Genomic DNA, 20409 nt, shown 5'->3' with positions numbered 1-20409 from the left:
AAGAGTTTAATGCCAGGTCTCTAAATTGCTATCCCTGTGATTCCCTTTACCCTCTCTTTATGGTCACAAGATGGATGAAAAATCTCCAAGCATCACAGCTGTTTTCAAAGACAGGAAACTAGAAGCACTACTAGACAGAGCTTTCTACTTGGCTCTTTTTTTCTCCTTCCTTCCTTCCTTCCTTCTTCCCTCCCTCCCCCCTCTTTCTTTCTTTCTAAACCAGGAAAGACATCTTTCTCAAATTATCCATTTAGTAGATTTTCCATTGCAGAAATGTGTCACCTGAGTATCCCTAGATATAAAGGAAGATGAGGAAATGAGTATCTACTTTCAGTTATGTAACTGAAGGCAAGGAAGAAAAAGTTGGAATGGCTTTTGGGGAAACACATATTGCATATACTAGGTGCTTGGTAAGTACATGTCAAATGACCTGTAGTTTTAAACAGAGCTAAAGCTCAGGTATACACCTGCCCTTTTATTATCTGTCCTACTAAATTTACCTTTTCTTTTCCTCATTTTCATAGCTGTGCTGATTATCAGCAAGCAATTTGTTGAGTGTCTATGATATGAAATACATTAGTATTTACTCTGTGACTGGAAAGAGAATGAGGACTGACTTTATAGACATTTATCCATTCACTCAAAAAAATATTTATTGCATGACTACTATGTGCCAGATACTATTCTAGGTTTTTGAGATATATCTGTAAGCAAGACAAAGAACCCTGCCCCGAGGGTGACTATATTCTAATAGAGCATATTTATATATTAACACTTAAGTTGGATTTTCATTAATATGAAAGGGAAGTGCATTTCATTCAAAGGTAACAGCAAGAGCACAGACAGGGAAGTGGGAGTACACAAGTCATGTTTGGAGAGCATCGAGTAGCTCCGGAAAGTATAGAATACATGAAGAGGAATCAAAGCGTAGGTTGGTGTCAGGTTGTGAAGGGTTATAATAGGGCAAGTGAAAGTTTTGCCAAATGCACTTATATCTTGCAAAGTTAGTACCAAAGCTTACCTGATGGCTTCACCTGGAGAATCCACAGACACTTTGAAATTGCCATGTTTCAAGTGGACTCATTCTATTTCTGCCAATTCCCTTTCTCCTTCTGTATTTCCCAACTAATTTGGTAAATGGCACTGCTACTTCTTTAGCTTAGGCCTTCATTGTTTCTTACCTGGGCTGTTGCTATTCTCTTCCCCCTGTAATCTCACATTCCTTTAATCCATTCCTCGCAAACTGCTTTGAGAAAAAGTTATTTTCCCTCCTAAAATTTAAGTAATCCAGATGTCAGATGAGGGGAGGAGGTACAGATTACATAATATACAGATTACAGAACTATAAACTTGGGGAGTAGGGGAATATGGATTTATATTTGAATTAGTTTTGTATTACCATGTAACAAATTTAGAGGCTTAAAACAATATGCACTTGTTATTTCTGCTTAGGATCTCACAAAGCCAAATCAAAGTGGGGCTAGGGCTGTGTCCTCATCTGTAGGCTTGACTGGGAAAGTCTCTACTCCCAAATTCACACAGTTTGTTAGAAAAATGCATTGCCTGTGTTTGTGGGGGTGAGGGTCCTGGTTTCCTTCTGGTCATGGCTGGGGGCTGCCCTTAACACCTAGGGGCCATCTGTAATTCTAGAGGTCACCTACAATCTGTTGCCACATGAGCTTTTCTAACTTGGCTGCACAAACACAGGCAATGCATTTTTCTAACAAAATGAGGGCTGGGGATGTGGCTCAAGCGGTAGCATGCTCGCCTGGCATGCATGCGGCCCAGGTTCGATCCTCAGCACCACATACAGACAAAGATGTTGTGCCTGCCGAAAACTGAAAAATAAATATTAAAAAGTTCTCTCTCTCTGTTTAAAAAAAAATTAAAAAAATAAATAAATTACCTTTTTGTCTTGACAAAATAGATTAGTGAAATGTTGCAGAGTAGTCTGGATTCTCACTACAGTGTAAGTAGGAAATACTGTGGATGAAAAATTTCATTTAAGAAAAAATATTTCTCATGAAGAAATTAAAGGAAACAGATTAAATACTCTATATTTTGCCATGTGAGCGACTAGAAAATTTTTTTAGTATGATGTTAGTGTAATTTTAGTAAACTCCTGTCTAAAATAACACTTCTAATACAGATCATAACACATAGCTCAGAGCCTCATAACCACAGGTATTTTATTGACATGATGAGCTTTGAGTGAATTAAAAGTCTTAATGTTCCAAAATGAAAGTTCAGTTTCCTTGGATTTTATTCAGTCACTGCTTGTAATAATTCAACAAGAACACTGAGTACCTATCATATGGATCTGTTATTTCCTTTGTTGGTTTGATTATTTTCTGACAGATGGCTTCCATAAGATATTTGTGAACTTCATTAATTTAGTATAATGTTGTTTCCTGAGATTTATTTTTTGGCTTTAAAAGTACTATAATTTAGAACTGAATTACAAGAAAACTCATCTTCTTTGTTTTAATCCTAAATTTCTTTCTAATAAAGCAATTCTGTTTCCAGTATTCCTTCCTGCAGAACTTTTGTTGTTAAAACTATTCACAATTTGAGATAAGAGACAAATTATTGTGATAAGACTTGGAGAAAGAAAACCATTCTTACAGTGGTTTTAAACTTATTTTTTTTTTACTGATATGTTTGTAAGAGATTAGTAGAAGTCTTTTATATATTATTGAGAATAGGGTTCTGTATTAATAATTTATGGTACATTTCTGTTAAACTGCTTTCAAATTATTTTGAAATGAAATGAAGGATTTTATTCACTAGAATAGCTATGGCATTGCCTCTTCTAAATGCTGGGAGGTAGTGTACTTCTTCCTACTCTTTGTGTTTCCATGTGGAGGGACTTTCCCAGAAAAGGAGTCCTCTGGCCTCTTACCCAACCTGGTTGGTGACTGTCAGCCATTAATGCACAGATCATACTTAGGTAGAACTAGTCTGTTAACATGATATGATATATATATTATACCTATATAAGCCAAGCTGAGTCCGTTTCAAGTTCTCTTCTAGAATCTAGTTTAAGGGAAGGGATAGGTGTGAGGAAGGGCAGAGAATGTCAGGAAACATTGACAAGTGTGTTTGGCCCTCAGCCCTAACCCTCATTCCACAAATAGCTTTATCAATAATAAAAGTGATATTTTGACCTCTAACTGTCTGACTGCAATTGGGGTCACTGAGATCCCTTCTAGTTCTGAAATGTAGTAGACTTAAATGGGATTAGATGGATGAACTCACTGAAGACTGATGTCCCCAACAGAAGGTAATATGCTTGTCAAAATTCCTCTAGGGCTGGGCTGTAGCTCAGGGGCAGAGAACTTGCCTAGCATGCTGAAGACTGGGTTCGCTCCTGAGCACCACATAAAGATAAACAAATAAAATAAAGGTATTCTGTCTGTCTACAACTACAAAAAATATATAAATAAATAAAAGTACCTCTACTTCTTGTTTTAAATTATGGCCCCTGACACTTTTCTTTCTATAAGGGAGAATAAAACTGAATAAACTTGGCATTACTTGGGTAGATAAAAGCAAAATCTTTTATCTCCAGCCAAACATATCATGGCATAGACACTGTAAATGGCAAGGCTGGACCATCAGGAGACAGGCCTGAGGAAGAGAGGCTTGAAGGAAGAGAGCTATACTGCCATGAGTTTTGAGAATTCTCCTAGGTTATTCTCCAGATGCTCACCAATGCTATTTTGCAAAGGTGGAATCTAGCCACATTGCAATTTGAAGGAAAAGGGCACCTTCTTGGAGTTAGGATATGAGCATCTAGCTTGTTCTGCAGGACATTTCTATGCTCCAAAAACCTGGAATAGGAACTAAGAAAACTACTTCTCTTTAATTTGCTTGGAAAAGTATGCTACCAGTCCTTCTCTGGGTATGAAGATGAGAATTAACAGATAAAACTTCATAGTTGGTCACAATTGCATTACCAAGTGAAATATCACCTAGAGAAACCTGTTCTGAAGGAAAACTCAAAGGAAGCTACAACTCAATGTCAGTTTTTCTTGCTCTGTTAACTTATAGTTTTCTGGTGATAGAAGAGATTTGGTAATAGAAAATTGAAAGAACTACATTAAATTAAATATAAAAGCATGATGTGTGATTGTCATTAATGTCAAGTACATATCTGAAATTAAACACTGAAACCATGTGTACTTTTGTTCATTTCTTTTTTCTTTTTCTTTTCTTTTTTCTTTTTTTGGTACCAGTGATTGAACTCAGGTCACTTGACCACTGAGTCACATCCCTAGCCCTATTTTGTATTTTATTAGAGACAGGTTCTCACTGAGTTGCTTACCACCTTGGTAAATTGCTGAGGCTGGCTTTGAACTTGCGATCCTCCTGCCTCTGCCTCCGGAGCCACTGGGATTACAGGCGTGTGCCACCGTGCCCGGCCTGTACTTTTGTTCAATAATTTAAATTCCTAAAGTATGTCTGAAAATGCCTTGATGTAATTGAATATTGAGTTTCATATATAGTGAGTGAAATTAAGCAGAGCTCAGGCCCAAGCTCAACCTCCTCAGTGGGCAAGTTACTAGGAAATAATCTTTTTTCTCTTTTCATGTTGGTTTTGTACAAATAATGAAACATAGTAAATAATTGTAATATCTTAATAATAATTTCTATAGTATGAGCTTTAAGAATTACAAAAGAAAAAAATTTTAAAAATAAAGAGGTAGGGGGTTCCAGCAGATGGCAAGTGCTGATTAATTATGTAACTCAGTACTTAAAGTTACTTAGGCAGGAAGCCAAATTTTTCAACATTTTTTATGTGCTAGTTCTATATTATTCAATAATATAAAAAATAATACTTTTCTGGTTTACATGGTACAAATTCTGTGAAAAAAAATACCATACAATTTTTAGCATGTATTCCATATATTTATTGATTGAAAATAAAATAATACTTTGAAAACTTATTCACTGTACCTAGACCAGAAAATATATACGAAAAATTTTCCTATATTGTCGTTGGCCTATACAGGTTTAAAAAAATATAAAAAAAATGTATGTGGAGCCAGGTATGGTGGCACATGGTTGTAATCCCAGTGACTGAGGCAGGAGGATTGCAAATTTGAAGCCAGCCTCAGCAACTTAGGGAGGCCCACAACTACTTAGCAAAACTCTGTCTCAAAAAAAAAAAAAAAAAAGAGGGGCTGGGAATGTGGCTCAAGCGATAACGCGCTCGCCTGGCATGAACAGGGCGCTGGGTTCGATCCTCAGCACCACATAAAAATAAAATAAAGATGTTGTGTCCACCAAAAACTAAAAAATAAATATTAAAAAATTCTCTCTCTCTCTCCCCCCCCCCCTTTAAAAGAAAAAAAGAGGGGCAGGGCTGGGGATGTGGCTTAGTTGTTAAGTGATAAAGCACCCTTGGTACCAGGATAAAAATTTAAAAATGTATGTGGAGAGGAGACACATTGCTTCAATCTAAAAGTGATCAGCAAGAGTTCTGCAAAATTATAATTCTTCTATTGTTTTTAGCACAATCTTAAGAAATTATTGGAAGTGACTTGGGGCATTGCTCTGAGCATGGAACATTCTACCTAAACTCTACTTACCTGAAGTACTAGGTTTTACACCTGTACCTGTTCAAGAAATACACCCTTTTCAAATGGTAATAAGAAAAATCTCGGGATTTTCACTTGAGTTAACCTCCCAATTTCTCCAGATTTATATCTGCAATAGGCAGTAATCTTTCCAACCTACTTCTGAACTTCTGATTGTCTTGTTTGCTTGATTATTTACTTATATACAGGAAAATATACATGGTTTTCACTACCATGTTTGATGCTGTAGAAAGATAAATATAATGAACAAAATATGGTCTCTGCCTTTAAAGAATTTATGATCTTTTTTTTTCTTGCATGATACCATAACAGGAGAGAGAGGTCTCAAGAAAGGCTATTTCCATAAGTCAAGATCCAGAAATGCAGCTGCTTTGAGCTTTGTAACCGCTATACAAAGTAACATTCTGTCATCCAAATAAAGGGAACCCAAGAGCTTGTCAAATGGCTCTGAAATATTTACCAGACCTCAATTAGAGTTTTCTTAGGAGTAAGTTATATATTGCATTCTGTTGTGAATACCATTTGGATACCTTCTAAAAGCCTAAAATGCCTTCTTTAGGAGCAGTGATCCCATAAAGAGTCATTAGACTTTGAGATATCAAGGACTAATAAAATACATGTAATTTTTTATTAAGAGCTAATATTTTTCTTTTCTTTTATTCCTCTTTTTAAGTCAAGGAAGAACATCAAAAAACAAAAAACAAACAAACCAAAAAACCCCAAACTAGAACAATTTTTATCCTCATTATTCCATAAAAAGAAGAAAATTTTAATGAATTTATCTCTTCCAAAATGAAAGAAAGATATGTCAGAGCTGAGGGCAGTCCTTTAAACTGAATGAAGTTAGCTCACCACATTGCCCTTATTTTTTTCATTTTTCCCAAGCCAATGAAACTGCTATAGTTTGCATCTGGAATGACCCCCAAAGGCCCATGTGTTAAAGGGTTTGTTCCCCAAGCTTGGCTCTATTAAGAGAGGAGAAACTTTAAGAAGTGGAGCCTACTGGAGATCTTTCAGTCCTTGGGGTTATACCCTTAAAGGGGATTATGGCACCCCATCCATTCTCTCTCTTTTTCACTTCCTGCCGTGAGATGAGCCGTTTTGCTCTGCCATACTCTCCTACCATGTAATGCTGCCTTGGACTTAAAAGCAGCAAGACCAACTGATGATCATGAAGGGGAACTTCTAAAACGGAGACAAAGTAAACATTATCCTTTTTACAAACGATTATCTCAGGTATTTGTTACAGTAACAGAAAGCAGGCTAACACAGAGACCTTATTTACCAACACTCTTGGACCCATGAGAGTGCAAGCTTGGGATCAGCAAGCTTCTGGCCCAGTGGCCAAATTTGGACTTTAGCCTGTACTTTAACTGAAGTTCAATCTAATAATTAAAAAAATATATATTTGTAAAGGGTTACAAATAAAAAAGAAATAGAAAAAGAATATGAGACAAAGGCTCATATTGTGAGTGGCTCATGAGCTCTGAAATATGTACTATAGAGCCTTTTACAGAAAAATGTGCCTCTTGCTAAGCCTCTTGCCTAATCACCCTGGAATTAGATCTCTTTAGAAGGGACTCTGATGCAAATGATTGAGGTTAGTATTGAATCGCTGTCATCACTAGGGGTAACATTCAGGAAAGACTGGAGTCAAAGATACTTTGGTACATTTACTTAAATTTCTACTGACTGAGACCTCGGGCAACTACTGAATCCCAGTCCTCTCATTGGTAACTTGATAATTGTTGAGGTCATTTCCAAACCTAAAACTCTGTTTCTAAGATACAACTAATCTTCTGTGGTTTAGCCTCCTTGATACTGAGTTGTTCCTCTCGAATTCAATAACTAGCAAGATACTTGTGAGCCTTCTTACTTATTCCTTATAGGCTACATTTCTTGGACATCTGTGTTCACTTTGACTAAAATGAATTTTTTTCTTGATTAATTTTCCTGACTAAAGATCTCTTTTGGAATGCAAGAGACAAATGGTGTTTTCAAATATTTATCTTTTTACAAAGAAGCTCAATTTTTATTATAATTATTAATGTATATTAATTGTACAAATTATGGGTTTTACTGTGACATTTCCATACATGCACATACCGTGATTTGCTCATGTTCCCCCCACTTTTGCCCCCTTACTCTGCCTCTCTTCCTCCTTCCCACTCCCCTTTCCCTTTCCTAATAGTACCAAAAAAGCTTAATTTTAATTTTCAACATGAAAGAATCAAAAATGTCATATTCATCCAAGGTTAGACATGTTATTTACCATGAATTCAGTTTCTAAAAAACCTCATATGTTAAAGAATCATCCTAAGACTTCCTATAAGTAGGTAACAGGTAAATTATCAAGGAAAACTTAGAAGAATTCAGGATAGACTTTACATTAAACTTAAACATTTTTAATATGTATGACCACTTATTAGTTTGAGAACAGTTGCACTGTTTTTTGAAAAAGCAGCTGAAGTCAATTGGACTGCAAGAATTTTAGAGCTCACCATAATTTGCATCAAGGAAGTTGGTAGAAAGAGGAGCCTAGCGGTGAAGTCACCATGGTAAAGGGAGTCTGGTGCTTCCCAGGCAAAGTAAATGTGGATCTAATTCCTGTCTGAAAGCAGGAAGGAGAACTAGAACAATACCCAATGATGACTATAGGAAGTTCCCTCCTTTTCTTCAAAACCCTGCCTGAGAAATACCTTTCTGCACAGAAATACTTTTCCACTTCCTCATACTTAGATTTTCTTTTCCTCAAACTTACTTTGTAGGTATAGTTCTATATTTTTTCAATGGGTTGGTATTCTGTTAGATAATGTTAAGTGAGAACAAGATCACATTTTAAATATATATATATATATATATATATATATATATTTTACTATACATCTTCCTTTATAATCTCCACATTTTAGAAATATTTTTTAAAGATAGAGAGAGAGATAATTTTTTTAATGTTTATTTTTCAGTTTTCGGTGGACACAACATCTTTATTTTATTTTTATGTGGTGCTGAGGATCGAACCCAGCGCCCCGTTCATGCCAGGAGAGCGCATTATTGCTTGAGCCACATCCCCAGCCCCACATTTTAGAAATATTATTGATAATTCTGAGTAACTTTTGTGTGTGCGCGCAAGAGTCATTATTTTACTTCTTTGAATTTTTTTAATACTGGGGATTAAACCCCAGAGCACTTTAGCCCTGAGCTACATCCCCAGTCCTTTTTATTTTATTTATTTCATATTTTAAATTGATTTTTTATATATGACAGTGGAATGCATTACAATTCATGTTACACATATAGAGCACAATTTTTCATATCTCTGGTTGTATATAAAGTATATTCACACCAATTTGTGTTTTCATACATGTACTTTGGATAATGATGCCCATCACATTCCACCATCATTTCCTTACCCTTTCACCCCTCTGCCTTGTCTAGAGTTCATCTATTCCTCCTATGCTCTCCCTCCCTACCCTCTATCAATCACCCTCCTTATATCAGAGAAAACATTTGGCATTTGTTTTTTTGGGATTGGCTAACTTCACTTAGCATTATCTTCTCTAACTCCATCAATTTACCTGCAAATGCCATGATTTTATTCTCTTTATTGCTGAGTAATATTCCATTGTGTTTATATGCCACATTTTTTTATCCATTCATTTACTGAAGGGCTTATAGGTTGGTTGTACAGTTTAGCTATTGTGAATTGTGCTGCTATAAACATTGATGTGGTTGTGACCCTATAATATCCTGTTTTTAAGTCCTTTGGGTATAGACTAAGGAGAGGGATAGCTGGGTCAAATGGTGGTTCCATTCCCAGTTTTCTAAGGAATCTCCATACTGCTTTCCATATTGGCTGCACCAATTTGCAATCCCACTAGCACTGTATGAGTTTACCTTTTTCCCCACATCCTCGCCAACAATTATTGCGGTTTGTTTTCATAATAGCTGCCAGTATGACAGGAATGAAATGAAATCTTAGAGTAGTTTTGATTTTTGAGCAACTTTTAAAAAATGATTTATTATAAATCATTTGGATAATGTCTAAGTAAGCCCAATTAGAAAGGCCAATCTGAATTGTCAAATATTTTAAGATTAATAAAATCTTATTCATCTCATGAACATAATATTTATTTATCGGGTTCATTTATAGAAATCTGCTTTAATACATTCACAACAATGGTCTGCAATTGGCATATGGCTTATTGAATAATATATAGTTTCTTTTAAAGGTTTTGATAATAATTTTTTCTATTCATTAGTTTAAATTAATAACTACACAGTAGACTATATGCCACTGAGATCTTTGAGAGCAGAGTGTAAATATTTTATTTGTCTCTGTTAACCTAGAATTTAATAAATTCTAGTATATAGTAGTCCCTTGCCGCAGTCTGGCTGGGCACAAATCACTAGCCACTCAAGCAGGAACAAACTTTATTTCCGAACTCCTGCGAACGCCAGGCACGAGGCCTTTCCCCGGGAGACACCACACACCAACCGGAAATCCCACCACCGGAACTTCACCAACAACGCGAACTCTTCAGGAATCCCCGGGAGAGCTCAACCGGAACTCAAGGGGAACTCCGTGAGAACTCAAAAGTCATCATCTTAATGGTTCACTGGCGTCACCTCTCAACCACTACTTCTGGCAAAAATGCCATGCGTCGTCCCGACTTGGCTGTGGCCCTCAACAGTCCCTCAATAAATGCTTATCAAATTAAGTTGGATAATTAAGTGAACAAGAGGCATTTTAACATTGGATATGCTATTTGCTAAATTTGAGAAAGAAAAACTTTGTTCTTGTTTTGAGAAGCAGTGTCACAAATACATATTAGTTTGCTAGGGCTGTCATGACATAGTACCACAAATTGGCTTAAACAACAGATGTCTGAGGCCAGATGTCTGAGATGAAGATGCTAGACTTCTTCTGAAGGCTGGAGGGAAGGATCTGTTCCATGCCACTCTCCTAGGCTTGAGATGGCTGCCTTCTCTATGTTTCCTCACAATGTTTTCCCTCTACGTTTCCTCTTCTTATACATACACAGTCATATGAGGACCTACAATAATGGCCCTGTTTGGTTTTTTTTAGTTGTCAATGAACTTTATTTTATTTATATGTGGTGCTGAGGATTGAACCCAGTGCCTCACTCATGCTAGGCAAGCACTCTACCACTGAGCCACAGTCCCAACCCGGGCCTCATTTAAACTTTATTAAAGTTAATAAAGAACCTATAACCATTTTCTCCATCTACTGGGAAGGACATTGGTGTGGAGAACAGTAACTGCCATGGCTTCCGGCGCTTTGGTGAAATCTCAGATGTGGGGTCTTCTGGCCAAGCGTCTGCAGTTTCATATTGTTGGAGCATTCACGGTTGCCCTGGGGGTTGCAGTTCTCTATAAGTTTGGTGTGGCTGAACCAAATAAGAAGGCATATGCGATTTCTACAGAAATTATGATTCCATGAAAGATTTTTTTTAATGTTAATTTTTTAGTTTTAGGTGGACACAATATCTTTATTTTACATTTATGTGGTGCTGAGGATCGAACCCAGTGCCTCGTGCATGCTACGCGAGTGCTCTACCACTGAGCCACAACCCCAGCCCCCATGAAAGATTTTTGAGGAGATGAGGAGGGGTGGAATCTTTCAGAGTGCAAAGTGATTTTAGAATATTAAAAATTTCTTTGGATTGAGGTCCTTAGAAGTTTGTACTGACTTGCACTCCTGAACTATAAAACATGAATATGTGAGCTAAGGAATAGTTTTTCTTGGTAAATAAACAATTAACAAATACTGTAAAACAAACAAAGAAATGAAAGACCCTATAACAAAATAAGGCCACATTCTGAGATATTGGGATTTTAGGATTTCACCATATGAATTTTGTTGATACGGAAAGATACAACTGAACCTATAACAGATACTAAAAAACTAGAGTCCGAATTACTATTCTTGCAGTATAACTGAATAAATGCATTCATGCTCTAAAAAATTACACTTGAATCCAGCATCCAAGTTAGTGTCCAGGCTTCAGCTTCAATGAGCTGCCTCTAGGGAATTTTATATTGAAAAAATTAATCAGGTTGAAACAGCACTCAAAGGGTGAGACAGATAGATCCATGAGAATGCTTTGAACTGCAAAAAAAGATACCCTCAATTTAGACAGAGTTAAGTAATAGGATATTTATGATTACACCTGACCAGAAACCCTGAGGTAGAGAAACTTTAAGAATATTTAATTCAACATATAAAGGACCCTTTTTTCCCCATTGTTTCCCTCTCCTTAATAAAAATTCTCCTTATGATCATGTAATAGCTGTAGCAAATGCATGCTTCATAACTCGACAGGATAAATTTCAGCATACAGCAAGAAGCTGTGGCTTTCTTCTATTTTTTTTTTTTTAAGTAGGGAAACATTTATCAGAAGACTTTCAACAGGCTTTTCCTCCTGACTCAATGCTGAGCAGACCCATGTCTACAACAGCTACCAGCAAAGGCAATGGGAGAAACATGTTTGGGTTAGATGAATCAGGATTTACTTTTTGGAAGCAATCAGTGCCTCCTGATGCACATGGACACAAAGAGAGAGGTGAGTATCTGAACAAAAGTAGGGTTCTTTCAACAATAAAGATGAAGAGGAAATGGAAGCGGAGTAGACAGCCAATAGTATCATATATGGTTAGTCTAGCTTCATACCTCCCACACATAGAATCTAAAAAATGTCTACATGAGAACATGAGACACATTCAATTCTTCCCCACAGGGAAGCAATCCAAAGTCTCGGCCAGCAACTACATCCAGCTCTAAGATCTCTCTGCCAGGTTTGGCCTTGGCTTCTTGTGAACCAGGGTCCCATGACTTAACAACAAGTTTTCCATATAAAACTCATTTAAAATACGATAGCGGGAAAGGATAACAACAATTAAAACTATCATTTGAGAAGGTGAAAATGGAAAGTGACACTGGATGGACATTGATCTGTATGTATCTCATATCATGTCCTATTAGAAAGAAGAGAGATTTGGTCACCTCTGATTCTGTTTTCTAGAATCTATTGCTCTCTGAAACCCTTAGTTCAGTCCTCTGGGAACACCTTCCTTTGTTCATTGCCTTCTTTGGCCACATTTGAGACAGTGGTAGAAATTTTAACCCTTCCTGTTAGTATGAGTTTGGGGACCTATAAGAGTCCCTTAGAGACTGAATTGTCACAGGGTGGGTCATTGTTGTGGCTTGTTCAACAGGCTTAGAATTTATTTGTTAGACAATTCTCTTTAAAACTTAGTGAATTCCAATTTCTTTTCTTTTAGGCAATTCCATAAACCAGGAAGTACTGCTAGGGAACCAGTCTTCAGGTCTGGCAACCCCAGTGTTCTAGCCACAGACACCTCTCTGAGATTTATCTATTTCCCCTGGTCCACATTTTGATGACCTCTGCCTCAGTACATTGAAAACAATGGATTCAAGTGGAGATTTGTAATCCTATCTTGGACAAAAACAAAACAAAACTAGTTACCTTTGTCCAGTGTAGATTTTTAAAAGTTTGGCAAATAAGTTTATCTTCTATAACTGGCACCCATGTCCTTCTCCGTTTTTAGCCTAAGCTTTTCTATTTTTGGTTTTTAGTGAAAGAGGCAGTCCCCACACACCAACATTCTTGTTCTAACTACCATTTTCCCTAACACTCAAATCTCAGAAGGTTTTGTCTCAGGTGCTAAGTGATAATTCAGTGAAATATTTTCCAACCACCATTTCTTCAGCCTGAAAGAATGGCACCCTCCTCATTGTCCTCTGATCTACCACTAACATTCATCCAATTCCATAATTTGGGGAGTGATATTTGCAGCATTTCACATTCTGGTAGTAAATTCTCTAACAGGTTGTTTTCAAAAACAATAGCAGAATGCCCCAACTCAAATTTCAAATAATGAGAATATTTGCTAGTCAGATGATAAGAAGACTGAAAGTAGAGTCCTCCACCAATTCAATGACATTAAGAAGCAATAACTAACATCTCTGACTTAATATTTCATCTGTATGATTGATACAACAGTCTCCTTTAATTATAATTCAGTTCCCTTAAATTATTTTACAACCAACTGCTCAAAAATTAAATATCCTGCCAACATCCAAAAAATGGTAGTGTGATATTCCTATCATATACTATGTGAATAGTAGTTTATAAAATTGAGAATTTTAAGAATTTCTTAAATTGTCAATATTTATAGAGTTCAATGTACACATGAATTTACACCGGTTCCGGAAAGACTAAACATTTCACATTAAATGACTTTTATTTATAAAGTAATTTTCAGCCAGCCTGTGACTACCTGGGTTCCATGCTTAGGTGTTAAGTTCATAGGTGTGGGAATACATGTGGGGATCCTGGACTTTGATTTTACTCATGTTTAAAGATGTTAAGTGATGTCTTTTAATAAATCAGAAGCCCAAACTAAAATACATTTTATTCCAAAACTATTTTCTTTTCATTACTTTAATGCTTTTAAGTCATTTTAGCATAATATTTTCACTACAGGATTAAAATAAAAGAATATGCTTCTAGAGTAGCACAAGGGCCTCTATCATGGTGATTCTGCCTTTGTTTTCAGTGTTATTTTAATTCCTGATGTCATTCATGGAATGGAGTCTTTCTCTAAAACACAAATCTGATCATGTTGTACCTCTGCTTAAATCTATCATCACCCATTCAGAGTTGTTAGGTTTAATCCCAAATTCCTTAGCCCAGCCACAAAAGTCATCATGAAAGACACCCGTTTTCTTTCCATTTCCTTTGGTGACTCACCTCTCTGCTCCCAGTCCATATTCCAGCCACTACTTGCAATTTCCCAATGCGCCAAGCTCTTTCACACTCTTCCAGGAGCACATTTCACAGAACCCACTTCCAGCTCTTTTTTTTTAGGATGTTCTTCTAGAATCATCACCAGTTTAGATGCCCACTATTTTCCAACCACTATTTCTTCAGCCTGAAAGAATGGCACCCTCCTCACTGTCCTCTGATCTACCACTAACATTCATCTAATGTAGATCTGTATCACCCAGGCTAAAAAGTGTCATTGCATTATCCATAGCATATTATGTTGAAGATATCTATTTATTGATTAGAAGACCATGTCTTTATTGCCTTTTTACTTCCAGAGCTCAATATAATACTTGGCAGCAAATAGGCACTAAATATTTGTTAGATGAATTAATTTAGTTTTTTCCTTACTTTTGCTAGTAATTATGATAGCAGTCATTTGTTAAGTAGCTTTTATATGCAGACACTATAAGAAATGCTTTATATTTATCTCATGTAATTTTAACAGTTGGTCATAGGAGTAGGAATCATTCTCATTTTTATACATGAGGAACAAGCTTACAATATTACCTAAAATTAAGTGGCATAACTAGATCAACTCTAAGTCTGTCAGTTTCCAACTCCTTGCCTTTCTTTTTTTTTTCTTTCTTTTTTTGTTTGTTTATTGTCTCACCATACAACACATTATGGAGATCCTTTCTAATACTCTAGGTGAAAAAAATGGACAAGGGGGTTCAGGCATTATCAGGTCATAGCCTTCATGATCATGATTCTTTTAAGTGTCTAAGTGTGAGAGGTTGCCAATCTCAATGTTATTGCAGGCAGATATTCAGGCACTAAGTAATGCTCCAAAATAAACAGACACCATTTCCATGGCTTAGGGTTATCATTCATCTTCAAAACAGAGCCCTAGGCAGAAGCTGGAGGCATAAGAAATAGGATTGTCTTTTAGAGGCTAAAATCCAGAGATAACCATGTATTAACTGCTCAGCCAACTAGACTGGGTCTCCATATAAGTCTCCATCCCACAAGGAATTATAATATTAACTGAGGAACTGAGGTTAATACCCAGTAATAGAAACTTAGCTTACACACAGGGTTAAGGGTTAACTATGATCAACCAGAGCTCATCACATAACCAGGTCTATGGCTACAAGCCTAATTCTAAATTCCATTTATGATATTTTGAATCTTCTGGTGTCTTCCGTCCTTGAGCCCTAGGAACTGAAAATGGTATGAAGGGGTAAATGATGACCCCAGTGACATCCAGAATTGGTATAGCCTATCTCCCTGATAAATCAGGCAGTGAGTCAAGAGAAAAAAAAATGTGCCGAGCAGCTTCCTAGGTGATGAATTTGTGTCAAACAATTGCTAAATCCATGTCTTGGAAGAGAAAGTAGCTTTCTCTATCCTAACTTAATCCATTCTGAATTTGCAAAAAAAAAAAAAAAGAGAGAGAGAGAGAGAGAATTCTTAGCTATAGTCTGTTTTAACATTATTATTATTATTATTATTATTATTAAAGAAAAGCTGAAAGAATGCTTTAAAAATATGAATATTTCTCCCACCAAAAATATTTCTCCATATTAAAAGGCCTTCTTTTTCATAGACGTAGCACAAAAGATTCACAAATAATTTTCCTTTTGTTTCTAAATTTCAATGAATTATTCCAAAAGCCTTGTACATGTGTAGGACCTTCCTTTACTTCATCATCTGTCATCCATCAGGCACTACCTGGTTCCAAGTCTCTGCAGCCCTCTACTTCCGTCAGCAAAGTCCCCTTGGTCCTAAGCATGAGGTCAGCTCATCCTGCTGTTCAGACCTCCATCAGAAGAGATACAAGGGACTGTAACCAATACTGTGAGATTCAGCATCAAGTTACGTTTGTTGCTGGTCCAGCTCTTAAGCTCTGATAAGTTTCTGTCATAGTCTCTAAGATCCACTTGTCTACCTGCTTATGCTTTAGGTTAGTTAACAGAGGTTCTGCCTTGCTCTCCTATGGCTGGTACCTGATTTCATATCCTCAACACAATCTTGGTTTGTTATTATCATTCTTTACAATCACCCCTTCCCAGGGACTGGAGCTTGTCTCTGAATACCAGCCAGGTAGCTATTATTTCATTACCTACTAATAGGCATCCCTGATACTGAGTCTCTGCCCATTTGAACTTCTAAACTCCTTTCCTCTGGGTTCCACATTTTCTCCTTTTGGGGATACCGTACTCTGAGTATCAAACCCATGACATCAGCTGTTTGACTCATCTATTGTCATTTCCTTTAGATATTGTGTAGCTCTATGCTTTCCCCCAACACCCTGAGCAAGGACTGTCTATTCCCATCTCTCCCATCAAGATCTCCTGGGCTGAGAGGTGGATCTAGTTCTAGTTACTGGTGCCTTAGACTACATCAGGAAGCAGTTCACCCAACCATGTATCTAGACTTTGTCTTCAGTTAAGAGAATTTGGCTAGGCAAGGTGGCACATGCCTGTAATCCCAGTGGCTGGGGAGACTGAGGCAGGAGGATTGTGAGTTCAAAGCCAGCCTCAGCAAAAGTGAGGCGCTAAGCAACTCAGTGAGATCCTGTCTCTAAATAAGAGAGAAAATAGGGCTGGGGATGTGGCTCAGTGGTCAAGTGCCCCTAAATTCAATCCCCAGTTATACCCTCACACACACACATACAAAAAAAAAAAAAAAAATAGAGTTTCCTAGACTTCTGGCCTTGGTGCAAGTGAAGCAATCTAGAAATTTTGAGGTTAAATATTCCTTCGGGCTGGAAATAATTGTCAAGTGGGAACATGAGTAGAATAACAATATCAGGTCACAATGTGCATGTTAATTCAAGTTAAAGTATTTTAACTTGGAACTCTATATGGAACACTTCAGTCACTTCCAAACATTGATATCTTGGGACTTGATGTAATCCTACTCACATATGTTTCACATTATACAGTTTAAAGGGTAGGAAGAGTAACTATTTTCTTCAAATGAGAAACATAACACAGAGGAGTACATTTCCAAACACATGAAAATTAATTTGCATACTCTTTGGAGACGGGGAAGAATTTCTTTTTATTAACTTCAGTACACATCCAGAGTGAAAACACAACTATATTTCTTGACTGTAAAACCATATATTAGTCTGTAGCCTCAATTTCTCTGTCTCTGCCATCTTAGCTTCCCACAGGATAGATTCAGAATCTCTGTGGCAGGTTGGTACCACCAGGATTCCCAAACTGATCAAAGATAGAGGCTGGATGCACTAAAAACCCTCAGCACAGGCTGACCTGAATCATTAACCTTGGGTCCACAGGAAGAATGATTCTGCCAACAAACACCTAATTTACTAGGTTCTGAACTGAGCACAGGACAAAGGCAACTCTAGGCTTTGTATGACCTGAAGCTTGTGTAATCTGGGAGCCCTTGTTAAAAAAATGAATTACAGACCCAAACTGGGTATAATAGCGAGTAGAGAAAAGAAATTGTAACAAATTAAAGCTTCTAAAAGCTACAAATATCTCTAAATTTATAAAACCCAGAAAAATGACAGAATATTCTTGTTAACTTTTCTGACATCTCGAAAATATTTCCCTATATTTTCATCTACTTATTTCTGGATCATCTTTCCATGTGACAATAATATAAATATTTTCTATAGGGGTTGGGGTTGTGGCTCAGTGGCAGAGTGCTTGCCTTGCATTTGTGAGGCACTGGGTTCGATCCTCAGCACCACATTAAAAAAATTTTTTTTATACAAATAAAATAGAGGAGAGTCTCCAGCATGGCTAGAAAATGTATACTCATACATTGCTGGTGGGACTGCAAATTGGTGCAACCACTATGGAAAGCAGTATGGTTGGAGTTGGAGAATATCATGCTAAGCGAAATAAGCCAATCCCACAAAACCAAAGGCTGATGCTAATTCACAATAAGGTACGGGTTGGGGGGAGCACTAGGGAAGAATAGCGTTACCTTAGATTAGGTAGAGGGGAGTGATGGGAGGGGAAGGAAGGGGATATGGGGATAGGAAAGATAGTAGAATGAAACAGACATTATTACTGTATGTATATATGTGATATGACCAATATGATTCTGCAACATGTACACTCAGGAAAATGAGAAATTATATCCCATCTATATATGATATATCAAAGTACCTAAATACATTCTACTGTCAGTCATGTATTAGTTAAAACAAATAAAAAATTTCAAAAAAAAAAAGAACAACTTAAAGAAGGAAAAATTTATTTGGTGCTCATGGTTTCTGAGGTCTCAGGCCATGGTTGGCCAATTCCATTGCTCTGAGCCTGAGATGAGGCAGAACATCATGGCAGAAGGGTATGGCAGAGGAAATTTGCTCAATTCATGGCAGCCTGTAAGCACAAAGAGAAAGAAAGAAGGGTCCAGGGACTAGATAAATCCTTCTAGGGTGTGCCCCTAGAGGCTTACTTCCTCCAACTAGTTTTTACCTCCCAGTAGTCTATTCAACTATCAATGGTTTAATCCCACGAATGAATTAATCCATTGATGAGGTCAGTGCTCTAATCATTGGCTATAGGACCCACCTCTGAACCTTACTGTAAAATTGAGGACCAAGTTTCCAACACATGAGCTTTTGGGGACATTCCAGATCCAAACATAAGAATAATGCATTTATCATTATAAAAGAGATGTAAGTCAAGTTCATTCCATGCAGAAGAGAATTTTTATTTTGTTTACCATTGAAAAGAAATGAATTCTCCACTTGTAATTCTAGTATATACATATAAAATTACCAGCTGAGCTTCTGGTTCTATACATTTCAAACTTAGCCTCTATTCCATTTCTCATGTAATTTTATGTTATCTTTTACAGGATATGTTCATATCATAATACAACCTCTGCCCACTTTGTCTTTGGGCCATAACACATCCTATGTCATGGATGAATTTAGTCAGAGGAAACTACAAACCCATGAACATTCCCACTAAACCCAAACTAGATGTATTTCCAACTCAATTGTCCCTGAGCTGAATATACTTGCAGTGACTCCCACTTGTGCCATGTGGAGAAGTATAAGCAGCTCAGTGGGGGGCGGGGACATTACATGGGTTATGACTGCACTTAAAATATCTTACTTTTGCAAATTTTACAAATGTATTCGACCATGTGAACACAGTGCTAGGGCTTTCCTAGGTCCATATGAATAAAGGACACCAAAGCTTAAACTTCATTAGCTTCACAAGAAAATTATTTTCATCACCAGACATAAAACTGCAAAAACAGACACAGCCTTTGCCCCATGCCTGCCCCACCTTTTCTCTGGGGCTTGGGGATACATGAGGTAATATTTTAAAGGAATTAGGCTTCCATATTTGTGATTCATATTTGCATCCACTGTAATATGAGAGAGTGTCCCAGTGCCAACATCTGGACTCCTGTATTGGGCTCCAGAATCACAATTCCTTTGCTTCCTACCCTGTACACTCCCACCTTGCTCTTTTTGTTTTGTTGTTGATTTTGTGTGTGTGTGGGGGGGGCAGGGGGTCTTTGTCTTTGTTTGCTTTTTGTTGTATGAGGATCTGTGTTTAGGGTCTGAATGGTCAGGATTATAAACATGCTATATAGACAGATGTGTATTCAAGTCTGGTGATGCCAGAAGCAGAAAGCAATGTGATCGTAGAGTAAACTAAAGAAATGGGATTTGAAAATGTGAGAATAGCAAAGGAAGATAGAACTTGTGCACAACTAAACCTGATTTTTTGAAAACCATTTGCCGAATTGGTGCAATAAAAAGTAGGAGGACCAGATTTTTTTTTTCTTTCTTCTTTTATCAGTTGTACAAATGGTCTGTGGCAGTTTGTTTTTCTTGGTGGAAATAAAAATATCCTTTAATATTCACATTGATTATAATGAAAAATGATGCAAGTGAATAAAATAGAACCCCATCTGTATTTAGCATTAGAAAGAGAGGAAGTTCTCAAGTAAGTTCTGAAAGAAGCCCTAAAAATGTGCTC

The 20409-nt window shown here is 37.0% G+C and overlaps 1 protein-coding gene across 13 annotated transcripts in view; it reads left to right on the top strand.

Annotated features, from left to right (window-relative positions):
- The window catches only part of Wdpcp (WD repeat containing planar cell polarity effector), a 521998-nt gene that overhangs the window by 7371 nt on the left and 494218 nt on the right, over positions 1-20409 (top strand). For 4 of the 13 annotated variants that reach the window (XR_011704348.1, XM_071601633.1, XM_071601623.1 and 1 more), the window contains exon 2: positions 12008-12190. The exons of 8 other annotated variants lie outside the window; for them this stretch is intronic. Coding sequence is in view for 4 of the 5 variants with exons in the window: in XM_071601633.1 (XP_071457734.1) it covers positions 12125-12190 (66 nt within the window). In the remaining variant the exon portion in view is untranslated. The remainder of the gene's footprint in view (positions 1-12007; positions 12191-20409) is intronic. One more of the 13 variants, XM_071601624.1, reaches the window with a different exon arrangement.

This window comes from Marmota flaviventris, chromosome 14, assembly GCF_047511675.1.
Source record: "Marmota flaviventris isolate mMarFla1 chromosome 14, mMarFla1.hap1, whole genome shotgun sequence".
In the NCBI taxonomy this organism is placed as follows: domain Eukaryota; kingdom Metazoa; phylum Chordata; class Mammalia; order Rodentia; family Sciuridae; genus Marmota; species Marmota flaviventris.
Note: the sequence above shows the minus strand (reverse complement) of the source record. Positions and strands in the feature narration are given on the sequence as shown.